This window comes from Lynx rufus, unplaced genomic scaffold (assembly GCF_022079265.1).
Source record: "Lynx rufus isolate CCGP_SWC_20201006 ecotype Redwood Valley unplaced genomic scaffold, mLynRuf1.p SCAF_2, whole genome shotgun sequence".
NCBI lineage: Eukaryota > Metazoa > Chordata > Mammalia > Carnivora > Felidae > Lynx > Lynx rufus.
In genome coordinates this window covers 103,305,213-103,322,180 of record NW_025814834.1, presented here as the reverse complement: position 1 = coordinate 103,322,180, position 16,968 = coordinate 103,305,213, and the positions used below count along the sequence as shown (strand labels likewise).

The window sequence follows — 16,968 nt, the reverse complement described above, 5'->3', positions numbered from 1 at the left end:
CTCAGGAACGGCGGATAGCCCCGGCTCTTGGTCTCAGCATGGTGGCCCACGACTTACTCAGGAAGTCTGTGCCAGCACGAAATCTCGCACCGAGAAGCTTCTGACACCGCCATCCCACCAGTGACATTTTATTTTTGAAAGGAAACATCATTACTTAAAAATATATACACCGTCCACATTCCGATTTTATCCTCTAGGAAGTTTAATTCCAGAGATGGCTGGGATGCAAATGGACACAGAGGACCACGGTGACGGGGGGGAAAGCCGACGGAAGGAACTGACCTCCTGGAGGTTTTATCCTAGAATCAGGTACGAGTTGAGAGCTTTGTTCTTCAGAAGCTTCATCTCCTCCAGCACCTTTTCTCCCGCCTTCTCCTCTGGCTGTGCTTGTTCTTTGGCCTCTCTGCATATCAAACACCCAACAAGGACACATCAGGGCATTTGGTAACAGCTCCAGTCACCATCTCCCATCCCCCCACGCCCTTCTGCTGGCTCCGGGATAGCGGGATAGCGAGGTGAAGGCTGGACGACTTGTTTTACATGTTTTTATACGTGATTGATAGCATATATGTATATATGTACACACACATCTCAATGTACATAAACGTGTATGTATAACTACATGTATATATAAAAAACTATATTTAGCAATAATTTAGTTACCAGTGAAAACACTTGGCTGATAAGTGATGCAAACCTGGCTTCCGATCTTAGCTACACGCGTTTCTTAGCATGGCCAAGTTCCCTAATTCAGGCTCCGTTTCCAGACGTACAGACAGTGGGAATTCCCACCTCCCAATATTGTCGAGGTGAAATGAGAAATTACTCCTAGACATCTTAGTATGATGTCTTCTGAATGCCCAGGCAGCATTAGACGCTTCCTCACGTTTGTGAATGAAGCAGACACATAATATCTCCGACTCTGATGACGGCTCCAGAAGCGGGGGAATCAAGAGGGAGGGTTCTGCATCTGGATCAAGTGATGGCTGGTGTGGAGCCCAGACTTTGGCTGGGCGTGGCAAGGGGGTTGCTGGGTAGAAGTTTCCAAATGTCTGGCAAGGAATGACCCAAGTGCATTTGGTTGAAAGGACAGATGTCTGAGGATGGTGAGCTCAGCTAGATGATGTGCCTAGTCAGGAGAATACGATATAAACTCAAGTGTTTCTGGAATGTTTTCTAAGCAGGGTGAAATGTAAAGTTCTGACAAATGCCTGGCAGTTTTGAGAAAGCAGAAATATCTGAAAATGAAGAATTAAAATGTTCCCTGATGCATGTCATAAAAATATTAATTGGTATCATTTAATGGAATCAATCTTAGGGGCGGTGCCTGGGTGGCTCAGTTGGTTGAGTGTCCAACTCTTGATTCGGCTCAGGTCATGATCCCAGGGTCGTGGGATCAAGCCCCACATTGGGTTCCGTGCTGAGCGTGGAGCCTGCTTGAGATTCTCTCTCTCTCTGTCTCTCTCTCTCTCTCTCTCTCTCTCTCTTGCTCCCTCTGCCCCTCTCCCCTGCTCATGCTCTCTCTCTAATAAAAAAATTAAAAAATTTAAATATATAGGTCTGTCTCCCTATCTTTATTAGTAAAGATACTAATGGTTGAATGATACTATGAAAATCTCAGAAGTGCCAAATGATGTGTCATCAACTAAAGTCGCCCTCACGGTTTCTTGGACATTTTGCATGATTCCCCTTAGGGGTTCTTGAGCAGGCTGAGATCACCACGAGGGCAGCAAAGAACCTCTCAGGGTAATTACAGCTGTTGAGGGAGAACACATGATTCTTTGCATCCCTGAAAACAGAATTTTCGAGAGACCAAACAGATAGCAGTCCTTATGGGAAATTATACACCACTGATGTGTTCTTTTTATTCTGTCTACCTCCTGGTTGTGTGTGTGTGTGACAGTGCGGATGCTGGCAGCTTCTGCCTGAGGTTGAAGAGGTGAGGAAAAGGAACAAGTAGGGACAGAGAAGACAAAACAGCACAGGATAATGCTTGATACGAGCTGAAGAGAACCTGTGAATCAATGAACTTTCTAAAACCGTCTATGGGCTATCAACCTGTTGGAATAGTCTTCAGCCAATAAAATCATGATCACGTTGATAATTTTGCCATGGGAAAACATGTACATACAATAATGTAAACAGAAAAATAGGTGAATTGAAAATGCCATGATATGTCTATTGAAAGTGGGTCGAATGTTCTTGTATTTTTTAAGGTCTTTTTTGAAGTTAATTCATTTATTTTTGAGAGAGAGAAAAAACATCTCTCACCCCTACATCTGTGTTTTTTGAAAAAAATTAGAAACTAATGTGATGTGCAGAAATGTTTAGAGGTCACTCAGTTTATTTTTGTGGTAAAGCAGCTGAAACATGTAAAAAAAATACCACTGGGTGAATATATAAAGTAATAACTTCTGTTTCATTTAATAATAATTTGATAATCAGGTGGCATTCAACATTTGCTCTGTAGTATAAAGGGTGAAAAACCACATTTAAGAGCACATGAGCAGAGAGGTATTACATATTACTCCACTCGTGTGGCAAGTCATTATTTGTCCAGGGGCAAGTTTTAAAATAGAAAAAAAGGGGCGCCTGGGTGGCTCAGTGGGCTCAATGTCCGACTTCCGCTCAGATCATGATCTCGTGGTCTGTAAGTTCAAGCCCCGCATCGGGTGCTGTGCTGACAGCTCAGAGCCTGGAGCCTGCTTTGGATTCTGTGTCTCCTTCTCCCCCACTCTCACTCTTTCTCTCTCTCAAAAATAAATACTAAAAAAAAAAAAAGAAGAGTCTCTTAAAAAAATAATAAAATAGAAAAAAAAAAGGGTTTTATTTAAAACCCTCAGTCAATTGTTTGAAACCTGAAACAAATGCAGTGCAAAGAGCATCTGTTTGTTGAGGTACACGAGGTTTGACATGTTGTGTTGTGTGAGATGATATTTCATTGGTAATTGACCAAAGCAGGCTCACTGAAATTCTATTTAACATTTTTCTACCTTAAATTTCCTTTTCCTAGAAACTGCTAAAAAATTTTCCGAGGAGTGTTGGTTTCTGTAGGCCTCTGAAACCATCACAAACAGGCCAAAGGAACCCCATACTAAGACATGTGGGGGGTGGGGTGGGGGTTAGTTCCTTTTAAAAAAGGCAAGGCCTCCCAAAACATTCCAAACAAAGTTCCAAGACAAACTGAGAAACTTATAACGTATGTAAGAAAGGGTAATTATCCTTAATGTACAAGAGACACAGAAATAAACGACAAACAGATAAATGCTTCTGGCAAAAAAGGCAAAGCGAGCCCCTCGTTAAAGAAGAAAAATAGGGTGATAATATCAGCCTGGGAAACTATGTAACATCACTTGTACACACAGAAATTAAAATGAAGACAATGAGAAGGTCTTTTTTAAATCTATCCTATTGCTAAAGAAGAAAAGAAAAATGATACTTTTCCATGTTATTCAGGGCATTTGAATGTGGGCAGTCCTGACCTCTGCTGATGGAACTCTGAATGACAATTAGACTATATACAGTGATTCTCAATATGCAGTATGGAGTAAGCATGGAAATTTACTACAGCACAATCGCTAACAGCAAAACACTGACAACTCAGAAGACAGTTAAGTAACTTATGGTGGAATACAATGTCTGCCTATATTTATAAATATATGTTTATGGTAGATTGATAAATAAAAGTGCAGAAGATGAAACATTATGAATAATATGTTAAATGTTATTAAAACATAAGTATATAATCAATATAATTATGTTAATATATATTAACATATTATATATAATGAATAATATAGATACTAAATAAGTAAATATTTGGAAGACCGTACATCAGAATGTACAAGTTACTGTCTCTGGTGGAATTATTGTTTTTATTTTTTGTATTTTCTGATTTTTTAATAAGAAAAAGGCATTTTTAAATTATTTATTTTTATCTTTATTATTATTTTTTTAAATCTGTCTTTATTTTTGAGAGAGAGACAGAGCATGGGAAGCAGAGGAGCAGAGAGAGAGGGAGACGCAGATTCTGAAGCAGGTTCCAGGCTCTGAGCTGTCAGCACAGAGCCCAACGCGGGGCTTGAACTCACGGAAGCGAGTTCATGACCTGAGCCGAAGTCAGACGCTTAACTGAGCCACCCAGGCGCCCCTATTTTTATTTTTTAACGTTTATTTATTTATTGAGAGAGAGAGAGAAACCACATTTGAGAGAGCAGGGGAGAGGCAGAGAGAGAGGGAGAAAGAATCCCAGGCAGGCTCTACGCTGTCAGCACAGAGCCTGACATGGGGCTCGAACCCACAAACTGTGAGATCGTGACTGGAGCCGAAATCAAGAGTCAGATGCCTAACTGACTGAGCCATCCATGCGCCCCAAAAAGGCATTTTTTAAAAGAAAAAAGACATTTTAAACAATATTTTTATGTTTATTTATTTTTGACAGAGAAAGAGAGCGAGAGAGAGCGGGGGAGGGGCAGAGAGAGAGGGAGACACAGAATCTGAAGCAGGCTTCAGGCTCCGAGCCGTCAGCACAAAGCCCAACTCGGGGCTTGAACTTGCGCATGGTGAGAGAGCATGACCTGAGCTGAAGTCGGACGCCCAACCGACTGAGCCACCCAGGCGCCCCAAAAGAAAAACATTTTAAAAGCATACTTGGAATTTCAAACTTATAAACCATATGAACTATATCAGGTTATTTCCATTACAAAACTGTTCACCGAAACTAATGTTTTGAGGGATGACGATGTTTGCTTAGCTCTTTGGCCCCTGATGGAGAGGCGAAGGGAAACAACGTTTGCTGAGCATATTAGCTCCCATCAAGCAACTGGCGAGACGTCCTCTCGTTGGTGTCTCACTTAATCCTCACGCCGTCTGTGAGGGACACTATGTTCCGCACGGTATAAACGAGGAACCCGAAGCTCAGTTACTGAGGTGAGTGACATGGCTGGAGATCTCACGTGTAACACATGGTGGGGCTGAGACGCGGCTACAGGTGCCCCCCCCCCAAACACACCTGTGAAATGAGATGATAAGCAAATGGAAAAATTGGGTTCCGTTCTTAAATGTTCACTTACCAACCACATTTGAGGGCACGTAATTGTGCATAAACTAAGATATGTGCAAATCTCTCTTTTTTAAGCCTGAGGTATTTCGATTCGGACAACGTGACAATCATGCACTTCATATAGGACACATTCGATCGGAAGGCTGCCCGTTCCTAAGCATAAATCATCTACTTACTTCTCCTTTTTGGTGTCCTTGTGGTCCAAGATAGGGAATTCTGCTTCAATTATTTCTGGAGTCAGTATAACTTCTACATTCTGTTCGCAGAGCTCACTGAAAAGGGAGAAGACGCTTAGCTGGCATGGATTTTCCTTCCCAAAATAAAATAGAGAAATATTCTGATCGTTTAAGAGTTACGTAATTCTTGTGGCTTTCAAGGTTAGTTCTACCCACTTTTGTTGAGTGTATGTTAAGAGAAGCATAAGGCTGGGGCACCTGGCTGGCTCAATCAGTTGAGCGTCCGACTCTTGATTTCAGCTCTGGCCATGATCTTATGGTCATGAAACTGAGCCGTGGAGCTTGCCTGAGATTCTTTCTCCCTCTCTCTCTGCCCCTCCCCTGCTTGCCTGTGTACTCTCTCTCTCTTTCTCAAAATAAATAAAGTTAAAAAAAAAAAAGAGTAGCATATAGCTGATAAATTGCTTTCCACCCAAAAACAATGGTAGGAATCATTATTTATAAGCAGAGAATAAAAGGGAATTTTTAAAGTGAGGTTACAGAATTCATATTCTTTTCAAGTGCACGTTTGAAAATGTGTACCAGTCTTGACCATATCTTACACCAAAATGAAAGCCTGAATGATTTCAATCTTCTGATATTATTCACAGTATGTTCTCTGGCCATCATGGAATTCAAGTAGAAACCAATGAGAAGAGAACTAAAAAATCCACAATTGCTTTAAAAATGAAATAATATAGGGATGCCTGGGTGGCTCAGTTGGTTGGGTATCCAATTTTGGCTCAGGTCATGGTGTCCCAGTTCGTAAGTTCAAGCCCCATGTCAAGCTCTGTGATGACAGCTCAGAGCCTGGAGCCTGCTTCGGATTCTGTGTCTTCCTCTCTCTCTGCACCTTCCGAGCTCGTGCTCTGCTTCTCTCTCTCTCTCTCAAAAATAAATAAACATTAAAAATTTTTTAAATGAAATAATATATGGGAAGGCAAGCTGGTGCAGCCATTCTGGAAAACAGTATGGAGGTTCTTCAAAAAGCTAAACAGAGAACTACCCTACAACCCAGCAATTGCACTATTAGGCATTTATCCGCAGGATACAGCTGGGCTGTTTCGAAGGGACACATGCACCCCCATGTTTCTAGCAGCACTATCAACAGTAGCCAAAGTATGGAAAGAGCCCAAATGTCCATTGATGGATGAATGGATAGAGAAGATGTGGTATATATATACAATGGAGTATTACTCAGCAATCAAAAAGAATGAAATCTTGCCATTTGCAACTACATGGATGGAATTGGAGGGTATTATGCTAAGTGAAATTAGTCAGAGAAAGACAAATATCATCTGACTTCACTCATATGAGGACTTTAAAACACAGAACAGATGAACACAAGGGAAGGGAATCAAAAATAACATAAAAACAGGGAGGGGGACAAAACAGAAAGGTTACAGGAAGGGTTGTGGGAGGGGGGGATGGGCTAAATGGGTAAGGGGCACTAAGGAATCTACTCCTGAAATCATTGTTGCACTATATGCTAACTAATTTGGATGTAAATTTAGAAAAATAAAAAATAAAACAAGTTAAAAAAAAAACCAGAAACGCCATTCAGCAGTAGTAGACAGAAGTGTCATAGCAAGTTTCTGTTGTGGAAAGTACCCTCGAAAGCCACAAAAGCTGTTCCAGTCCCGTATGATTGAAAACTCATGATTCCTAAGCAGCCACAGGCTGGTGCTCTGCAAACATCATCTTCTTGTGAGCAGTTTCCTGTCTCTAAGATGGGGATGACGGCGAGACCTCATTGTGGGGGGTAGATGAGACTGCGAGCAAAGTGCTGTGCCCGATACACAGGTAGTGCTTTAAATGTTTGTTATAATTACCACCCTCATCATCGGCATCGGCATTATCACCTGTAATTTTGACAACTTGCGTGAAATAGATACTCTTATTCTCATTTCACAGATGCGGACAGTGGGTCACGACAGTCCCCGCATCAGTGCTGAGTGGAGGGTCAGAGAAGTTTTCGCCTGCTGGGCATCTCCCCGTGGCCTCTGAACCTCGGGCAGATGCGTGCCATCCCGCCCTGGCTGCAGCGTCCTCACCAATGCCCGCGGGCAGTGGTTTGAATAGACAAGACTTCAACCTTCCCATTCAGACCTGGGTTCAGTTTCAAATGCTCAGGTATTGCCAAATGTCACTGCGTGTGGGCAGGTCTGAGAACTAGATGCGCGCCTCAGATATTTAGGATTTCACTAATGGATTATTTACATGTAAGAATGTTGACATGGGCACAATGACAGAAGATTCAAGGATGTATTTCTACCGGCTGTTGGACGCTCACCAGTAAAATCAAACTTAAGCGCCTTGGTTTGGGGCCTATAGTTGTATTTTTTTAATTAATTTTTTTTTTTTTTGTAACTTTAGAGTGAGAGTGTGAGGTGGAGGAGGAGGGGTAGAGAGAAAGACAGAGAGAGAATCTTAAACAGGCTTCACGCTCAGCGTGGAGGCTGACACATGGCTCAGCTCGATCCCACAACCCTGGGATCATGACCTGGGTGGAATTCAGGAGTTGGATGCTTAACCAACTGAGCCACCCAGGCACCCCCTTTTCTTTATTTTAGAGGAGCCTATTGTTTTTTATGCCTCTCCAAATCCTACCCTTTTTCAAGTACTAACCCAAGTTCACATGACCACTGAAGCCTTCCAAGCCCACTTAGCACCACCTCTACTCTCTGGCTCCTTTGAGCTCCAGGGGCACCTAAAGATCAGCAAATGTGAGGCCGCAGAGACTGTCCATTCCCGACTGTGAATTCAGCACGACTGTGAATTCAGCATGAATTCAGTTCAGGGAGGCCTGAACTCCTCTGGGTTGCAAGCTCCGACACTGTGTGCTCTTCTGAAATCTCTCACGGCACCTGGCTTATTTTTGTGACACAGACCACATGAGAAGCCAAAGGCAAAAAAAGTACCGTTCTGCTGTTTCCAATCTGTCTTCTTCTGGTAGGGCCTCAAGAACGGCGGGGGCATTTATAGGAAGCATAACGGAATTGAAGGGGTCACATCTGTGGAGGAATCACACAGGCACCCAGGATAAATGTTCACATTCACAGTCTTGGAATGCCGACATAACTTTCTAAAGCACTTTTACTTTGCCACAGGGGAGGACTTTACCCTTCTGTCCTTCGCTCCTGAACACCCCCCATGTTTCCCTACAGACAAAGGCAGCAGGTGCAACAGGTAAGTGAAATCCGTGAGAATGCGGCCCAACAAGCCATTTCCCAGAGTTCAGAAACAGAACTTTCAAACTGGTAGTGTCTAAAATAATGTCATTTCCTGGGGGGCCTGGGGTGAAATTTAGATAGCTCACTTTTCAATTCCTAATATTTCCCCCCATCTTTACAGTCTCCCTTTATTGTTCTATTCAATTTCAGACCTTCCTCCAACCCCCTTATATATTGCTTGGTATTATATATTTAGAGCTTTATATAAAAATTCCCGGGTAGGGGCGCCTGGGTGGCGCAGTCGGTTAAGCGTCCGACTTCAGCCAGGTCACGATCTCGCGGTCCGGGAGTTCGAGCCCCGTGTCAGGCTCTGGGCTGATGGCTCAGAGCCTGGAACCTGTTTCCGATTCTGTGTCTCCCTCTCTCTCTGCCCCTCCCCCGTTCATGCTCTGTCTCTCTCTGTCCCAAAAATAAATAAACGTTGAAAAATAAATAAATAAAAAAAAATTCCCGGGTATCGAGCACATTAAAATATTTAAAAGAGGGAGAAAAAATATTGTTATTTTAGAAGTTGGCAACAGAATTCTGTTTCAAGATGGTAGCAGAGGCATTTGCTTTTTTTCTTTCCTTTGGCCTCAATTACTTAAAAACCTTTAAAAATTGAACGCACAACAAAGAGGAAGAGAAAAAACATACGTGGGGTAAACGTTTTCAACAGTTTTCTGGAGTAAGTTTCTGGAGGCTGGGAAGAGTGCTGTCTCATGAAAAAGTACACAGTGACAGAGCGTAGAACACGCAGGAAGGAAACCGGCCTCCTACAAACGCTAGAGAGGTTGTGGGCTGATGGTGAGGCAGGAGGCAGGCACGGAAAAACAGGGGATTAACAGAAGCCTCCTTGGCATGTGCACCTATGTCTTTGAAATAAGCTTTTTTCTCTTTGTTTTTTTTTTTTTTTCCTGTGCAAAAATGTACCTGCTTGCCAAGTGTAGAGAATGAATAAAACTAGGGCATATAGCTTTGCAGCTGTATAAAAGAGTGAGGAAGAGATCTATAAACTAATATGCAGCAATTTTCAGGAGATATTTTTTATAAGCAAAAAAAGCAACGTGCAGTAGAGCATATCTAGTGTGGCACTTTTTGTATAAGGCAGAAGGGGAAATGAGAAAAAAATATATATTCTGCTTAGCATCAGAAAAACTGCAAGAATGAGTCAGAAGACAGAACTGGTTACTGACAAGGATGGGAGGGAGGTGGCCAGCATGGATACTTCTCTAAGTGTGCCTTTTTGTGTAGTTTTGAATTTGGAAAGCATGTCATTATTCTACATATTCAAAAAAAATAATGAGATTAAATCTATCACAGAGGGAAGTGGGAAAACCCCAAAGTGAAAGCAAACTGAAGCAAATAATATTTCACATGAATTCCACAATCACAGTGGAGGGAAAGAAAGAGAAAGAAAGAGGAAGAGGGAAGGAAAAAAGAAAGAAAAAAGAAGAAGGGAAGGGAGGAAGGAAGGAAGGAAGGGGAAAAAGGAAAAGAAAGAACTAATCTAAGAAACTTAGAAATATAGTAGTTGACTGTCCGGTCACAGTTTTGGTGGGATGTGGGGTTCAGATAAACATGAACTCTATTTATGATGCTTGTTTGTTGAAATGGTTATCGGTGAAGCAATTCTGAAACTATTTTGGACGTACTAGGGAACAGAGTAATGAGTAAATATGTTGGGAGCCAAGGTTCTCACAGCAGAAGGAACATACAAATACAGAATGGGGGACAGCAGGCAATAACTTTACGGGTAGGACTGGAGTTACAAGCATTGCTGCGAATCCATAATTTCTAAAATGTGTGTACGTGTGCTTATGTGCACATGTATACGTGTGTGTGTGCATGTGTGTATTTCTCCACCTACACTCCCTGGCGAGTCTGCTGAGAAGGCCAAGAAACAAACCCTCCAAGTAGCAATGTGAACCCCCAGCCCCCAGGTGTTGGGTTTTAACACCATTTCTTACTAAAGGGAGCCTGGGTGCTACCACCAGGGATTAGTCCTATCTACTGACTTCATGACAAAGGTCCTAACTGACAAGTCCACTGACTGCCAGTGTCGCAGGGGATTCCAGACGGGAAGAGGTGCTGAGAAGTGGAGAGCCCAGATGCCTCTCTCCAGAGTGTGAGCCGGTCTGGGAACACAGCCCGGCAAGCATTTCTCATAAGACCAAACGTACCTGATTTTTAAATTCTGAGACTGTGTTTCTTTAACTTTTTTGTGTGTATTAATATGTTCTTCTGGAATTGAAATGGTGGAGACAGTAGATGGTGGTTGGGCTCTTTGTTTTGGTTTGCTTGGTTTTAATGCCTTTCTTGGCAAAGCAAAACTCGGACGGCTCTAAAAACGGTTCTCAGAATTCTTCTGGACGTTTCACTCGTCTATAAAATCCGAAAGTTGGGGGGCGCCTGGGTGGCTCACTTGGTTAAGCAACCAACTTCGGCTCAGGTCATGATCTCACGGTTCATGAGTTTGAGCCCTGTGCGGGACTCTGTGCGGACAGCTCAGAGCCTGGAGCCTGCTTCAGATTCTGTGTGTCTCTCTCTCTCTCTCTGCCCCTCCCCGCTCATGCTTTGTCTCTCTTTCTAAAAAATAAATAAACATTAAAAAGAATTTTTAAAAAATCCAAAAGTTGGGGTGCTACTGGATTAGGTAATTTCTTCTGTTGCTGCTGACTCTTGAGATGTGTATGGAAGTCCTAGAGACTCAACAAATTCGCACTGAATTATTAAGGAGCAGAGAAGCCAAGCAAGCTTGTTTTGATTAGTATGAATACAAAAATAACTTGAAATAAATAAACAGTAAATAACCATATCGCATGGTCTGACAACAAACAGATAATTCTCAGGGGCAAAAGAAACATCTCATAAGTAATAGGTCATTTATTGAAGCAAAATGACTACAAAGTTGAAGTATCATTAATGGATTTGTAGAAACTTAAAAAAGAATACCATTATTATTTTGTAACTGCCTTTAAAAATAAAAACACGGGGGGCGCCTGGGTGGCTCAGACGGTTAAGTGTCCGACTTCAGCTCAGGTCACGATCTCGCGGTCCGTGAGTTCGATCCCCGCGTCGGGCTCTGGGCTGACAGCTCAGAGCCTGAAGCCTGCTTCCGATTCCGTGTCTCCCTCTCTCTCTGCCCCTCCCCCATTCATGCTCTGTCTCTCTCTGTCTCAAAAATAAATAAACGTTAAAAAAAATTTTTTTTTTTTTTGGGGCGCCTGGGTGGCGCAGTCGGTTAAGCGCCGACTTCAGCCAGGTCACGATCTCGCGGTCCGTGAGTTCGAGCCCCACGTCTGGCTCTGGGCTGATGGCTCAGAGCCTGGAGCCTGTTTCCGATTCTGTGTCTCCCTCTCTCTCTGCCCCTCCCCCGTTCATGCTCTGTCTCTCTCTGTCCCAAAAATAAATAAACGTTGAAAAAAAAAATTTTTTTTAAATAAATAAAAACACGGTCCAGAATCTGACATCATGGAAATCCATGATAAGGAAACATAGAATCCTCTCTTGATTTTATAATCTGTTATGCAATTACGGTTTATTTTGAAACAAACTGGCCCCACAGAGCACCCAGGCACAGAAGTTGAAACTAACAACTCATAGTTGGAGAGTTTTCTCTAATTCATGTAGAGTTCATGTTTAATTCATGGTTAGTTCAAGCCCAAGGTAACTGCATTCTGACTGCTTTTTGAAAGAACAGCCTCTGGAAATTTTTCCAAGGACATGGGTTTGGAAGAAAAAAAAATAGGATTTTTTTTCCCCCTTAATTCTTGAGACTTCTGCGTGCCAAAAGCTGGTGGGCACTTCTTACCATCTATCCATGGGTCATTTTGCTTATTCGGTCTCCTGATGGTACTCCACAGCCAGCTATGCCTGGTTGACTGGTTACCTGGGTGAAGCGTCCCTACCCTACACCAAATGTGTGTCAAGGCGGTGGCAGACCATCGCCATCTGGTGGCAGGAGAGCCACTGCAAGATTTAGTGGCTGGGGGGAGGGCAGGGGGGAGGGTAGAAGGGCCGGGAAGAGTTATTATCAAGGATTGTGCTAGACGCTTCACATCATCGTTTTACTTTGATCCACACAACAGTCCGGGTAGGACACCACTGCTGTCCCTGTTCACAGGTGAGGAAATTATTGCTCAAAGGGCTTCAGTAATAAGTAACTCGCCCAAGGACACAGAGTAGGTGACCCGCTAATGAGTTACCAAGGCAGGACTCCAAGGGCTCCTCCAAGGCGTTCATTCTCTCTACAGTGCCATCGCTTCTCCTAATTCTGGAAATTTCAGATTTTAAAAACACGCTAAGGTGGAGAACAAAGATGTGGAGTTTATTTTGAGGTGGCTCCAGGATGGATGAAGTACGGAGGAACCCACAGAAAAGGAACTAATATCTTTGAGCCCCAACCAGGTCGCAAATCCTAGGCTGGGTGTTTTTTTTGGTTTTTTTGGTTTTTGTTTTTTGGGTTTTTTTTTTTGTTTGTTTTTTTTGTTTTTTTTTGGTTTTTTTTGTTTTTTTTTTGCTTGTTTCCTGTTCATCTCCAAGCACAGGAGAGTAGCTGAGAAGTGCTAATGAAATAACACAAAAGAAAGAGCATGTGGAAATGCCTGGGGAAGTGTGGCTGAATGTTGCTTAATTCAGAACCAGCCTTTCCTCTGGCAATGAAGGAAGAAGTAAAATTCAGTGGTCTAGAGTCACAAACTGGCTTTCACCGATCCCCTCAAATACCTGGGGAAGGCGGGTGGACAGGGAGTCTATCAGGGTCACTGCACATCCAGTGACTCCCTGGTGGGAGTCAAGGGGCATAGTGCTCACCTGTGGATCCTGGATAGTGGCAAAGCTCAGGTTTCCCCGGGGGGTGGGCCTCATTTTGGATCAAAGGACTTGAACGAAAGGTGACTGCCTGCCGATGGCCATCATTGTGGATACTAGTCACGTTCACTCACCAATAACCGATTTAACTATGCTTGTAAGGACAGTGGACTAAAGAAGCAAATTCAGGGGCTCAGGAGCGGGGTACTGACCAGCCAGAGTCCCAGAGAAAAGGCACCGGACTCCTCGTTTGAGATCTTAGGGCTCTGAAGAGGTGTTAAATAAGCAAACTAGCAAAAAATGTGGCTACTCTAGATTTCTTCTTTCTTTGGCCCAACAATATTCTCATCTACCCATTCTGTTTCTGCAGCTGTGGCACCTCTCAGGGAACGCCAGGCTGCGGCAGAGAGAGGAGTACGCACTCTAGAATCGGATAGGGAGGGTGTTGAAGGCTCATCTTGGCAATTCAAACATATTAAAACCTGGCCATGAATATTTCAGCTGAATTATATGGATTGGTTGTCCACGTTTATTGAAATATGGCCAACCAACCGCTTGGGACATTCATTTTTTTAACAAGTAGACCTCAATGATGATAATTCAAAATACGTGAATCAGTTATACACATCATCATATTTCTCTAACGAGCAAACTTCCCTCACGCACTTAAAGTAGGATTTGATACATTATTGGCATTTAACTTTGAGGATCTTAACCTCTGTGATCCGTGGGGCAAACATGCCCCTGGGAGACACACAGATGAGTTGTGGCTTACCTCTGTGTAGTCTCCGTCTTTGAAGTTTCCGGCAGGAATGAGAGGGCCAGGGGCTGGAACTTGCACCAGTTCATTATTCCAGGAATAATGTCCTGTAGGGAGAGCCGGCACAGGATCTGACATGTAAGGGAACTGTGTGGTGAGGTTAAAGTCTGGGAAGGACTTCCGTTTCACTCAACCGGCTTTTTTTGCAGTCTTAGAAGTTAAGTTCCAAAATGTATTTATGTATGCATTTATTTTAAATGTTTATTTTTGAGAGAGACAGCGTGCGAGCAGGGGAGGGGAGAGCAGGGGAAGGGGACAGAGGATCCGAAGTGGGCTCTGTGCTGACAGCAGGGAACCTGACGTGGGGCTTGGTGCTTGAAATCACAAACCAAGAGATCGTGACCTCAGCTGAAGTCAGATGCTCAACCGACTGAGCCACCCAGGCGCCCCAAGCCCCAAAATGTATAATTTCATGAAGTTTGACTGAAGTGTTCCGAGGTAAAAGACAATTTCTCTAGCAAAGGGCACTACACAATGCTGTATGGAACTTAAGTAGGGGTGAAGGAGACCTTTTCTCCCCCCTGATTCATCAGGCACACAAGAAAATTCTCCTGGTGATGGAGGACAGATCGGACCTTACAATCTGTTTGGTGAATGTGATGCTAAAGCAATATTCAAAGCGATGGGGGTTCATCAAATGGCATTCCGGGCGGGGCAAAGTGCCTGCAAATGCACAGAGATGCAAAGGAGAGCACTGTCAGGGGACCAACAGCTTGGCTGAATGCAGGGCTAGATGGGGCCTGGTGGGAAGTGAGTCTGGACAGGCAGGCTGGGCAGGAAGGGCCTAGCCAATGATCAGGGCTCATTGGGGCCGAGCCAATGAGCTCCAGCCGTGCCCTCGGGCAGCAGGGAGCACTGAAGGTTATTAAACTGGAAAACAAGACCCGATTTGTGTCAAGGGAAGGTTTCCAGGGAGGGCTGACCACACAGTCAGTCCGTGGGGTGAAGTAGAAGGAGACTTGCCTGTTGTGTGGGGCACACTGGGGGATCCGGTGATGGGCAGATATGGGGCAGGAAGGAGAGGGAGGGATCAAGGACCACATGGGTCACTGCACAAGAGCATGGAGAACAGAAAGGCAAGTGGGCAACCCAGGAAGGGGAGGTGGTATGAGGTCTGACTGGCAGAAGCAGGGCAGAGACAATGATCTGAGTTAGGGACTTCTTGACTTTGAAGGGCCCGAGGGCCCCCTTTAAGAGATGTCTCTGGACATTCAGGTCAGGTTGGTCATCTCAGGGGAGAAGGAGTTCTCTGGAGCCTCTCCTGTACTGTGCACTGGTCACATTGCCACCTTGTCCATTCTGATGTTTCTGTACTTCTTGGAGCCAAAGAAAGAGGAGGTCAGGTCGTGAGGTTACACCAGGCACATGACCATCTTCTACATGGTTGAAATAGGAAGAAAATGAATAGTAGTCACAGCTTTCATGGGTAAAGGAGAGTGATAACGTTGAAAGAATCGGCCACATGCTGCCTGAGACGTGGGCATGGAGGGGACAAGAGCGGCGCCGGGGCTGTGGCTGCAAACCTTCTTCTTGACTCCAGCTGTGACCCTCTATCCTTGTCCCCTGCCCTTCCCTGCAGCCCAGGGCCAGCCGCGACAGTGAGCCCACCATTGGCATTACCGTGTGATGAAGAAACTGCTTTTGGGTGAGAGGAATGCTGGACCCCCTGTGGGACTCCTTGATGAACTTGTACTTGGGGTGAGGGCACAGATGGTAATCTATCAAGGTTTCTGCGTAGGTCAGAGGGTGCATCACAGGAAATAATCCTGGGTTGGGATTCTGCAGGAGAGAGACAGAGAGAAAGAGAGAAAAAAATCTCTTTTGTTTACCAGTTTCTACGTCAGGCACAGGCCAGGCGACAGCGAGTGTTGTCCATGGCTCCTGCTAGCACTAACACTCTGGGTCCTCGTCAGCTCGTCTGGGAAAGAGAAGCAGCAGAAGAGACACGTCTTCAAATTGGTAGCAGCCACAGTCATTCATAAATGCCACTTTTCTGGTTTAAGAGCCTCAGTACATGCCATGTAGATTTACTAAGTTCTTGTGGAAACAAGCACAACTGAAATCGTAGCTTAACACAGCTTAAAGTTCTGTATTTATTTCTAAATTTGATGAATTAGGGGACTCTATTAGATAAGCAAACTGGCTTTAAAAAGCAAATAAGCTTCTGGGTTTGAAAACAAAAATAGCTTCTTGAAGGCTACTTTAGAGACAAGACAAAGAAGAGGATGACATTTGATCAGGAAATGTCAACATTTAACATTGTTTTGGTAATGTTTTTAATTCAGGAAGGCTCCATTTGGAAGCAGTATCTGGTTTTAAGGGAGATCCTGTTTTTTCCTAATTTTCCAACAGAACTAATGGAGGCCCAGAGCAATTATATCACAATAGGAAAATAGAGAGCCTTTTAATGTCCCTTCTGGGGCTTGTCCAACAAACCCCGCTCTTGTCCCATACAACAATGGAGCTTTTGTCCCTCACGGTTGTTTAATTTCAGATGTTTGAGAACCACTAACTTGACACTTGGTTCTTTTTGTATGCTCATCTGATTTTTATTTTTTCTTTATTATGTCTCTCTATATATTTAAAGTTTATTTATTTTTTATAATTTTTTAATGTTTATTTATTTTTGAGACAGAGCATGAGCGGAGGAGGGGTGGAGAGAGAGAGGGAGACACAGAATCCGAGGCAGGTTCCAGGCTCTGAGCTGTCCACACAGAGCCCGACGCGGGGCTTGAACCCATAAACTGTGAGATCATGACCTGAGCCGAAGTCGGACGCCCAACCGATTGAGCCACCCAGCTGCCCTCTGTTCATGTGATTTTTAAGGACATTTTTTTTTTTTTTACA

At 43.8% G+C, this 16,968-nt stretch overlaps 1 protein-coding gene across 1 annotated transcript in view; it reads right to left on the bottom strand.

Annotated features, from left to right (window-relative positions):
• Window positions 1-226: 226 nt before the first annotated feature.
• Window positions 227-16,968, bottom strand: part of CFAP221 (cilia and flagella associated protein 221) — a 104,624-nt gene continuing 87,882 nt past the window's right edge. The window contains exons 19-23 of the mRNA XM_047085581.1: window positions 15,742-15,900; window positions 14,077-14,168; window positions 8,199-8,291; window positions 5,239-5,334; window positions 227-403 (exon numbers count right to left, since the gene is read on the bottom strand). Of these exons, the coding sequence (XP_046941537.1) occupies window positions 295-403; window positions 5,239-5,334; window positions 8,199-8,291; window positions 14,077-14,168; window positions 15,742-15,900 (549 nt within the window). The 3' untranslated portion in view covers window positions 227-294. The remainder of the gene's footprint in view (window positions 404-5,238; window positions 5,335-8,198; window positions 8,292-14,076; window positions 14,169-15,741; window positions 15,901-16,968) is intronic.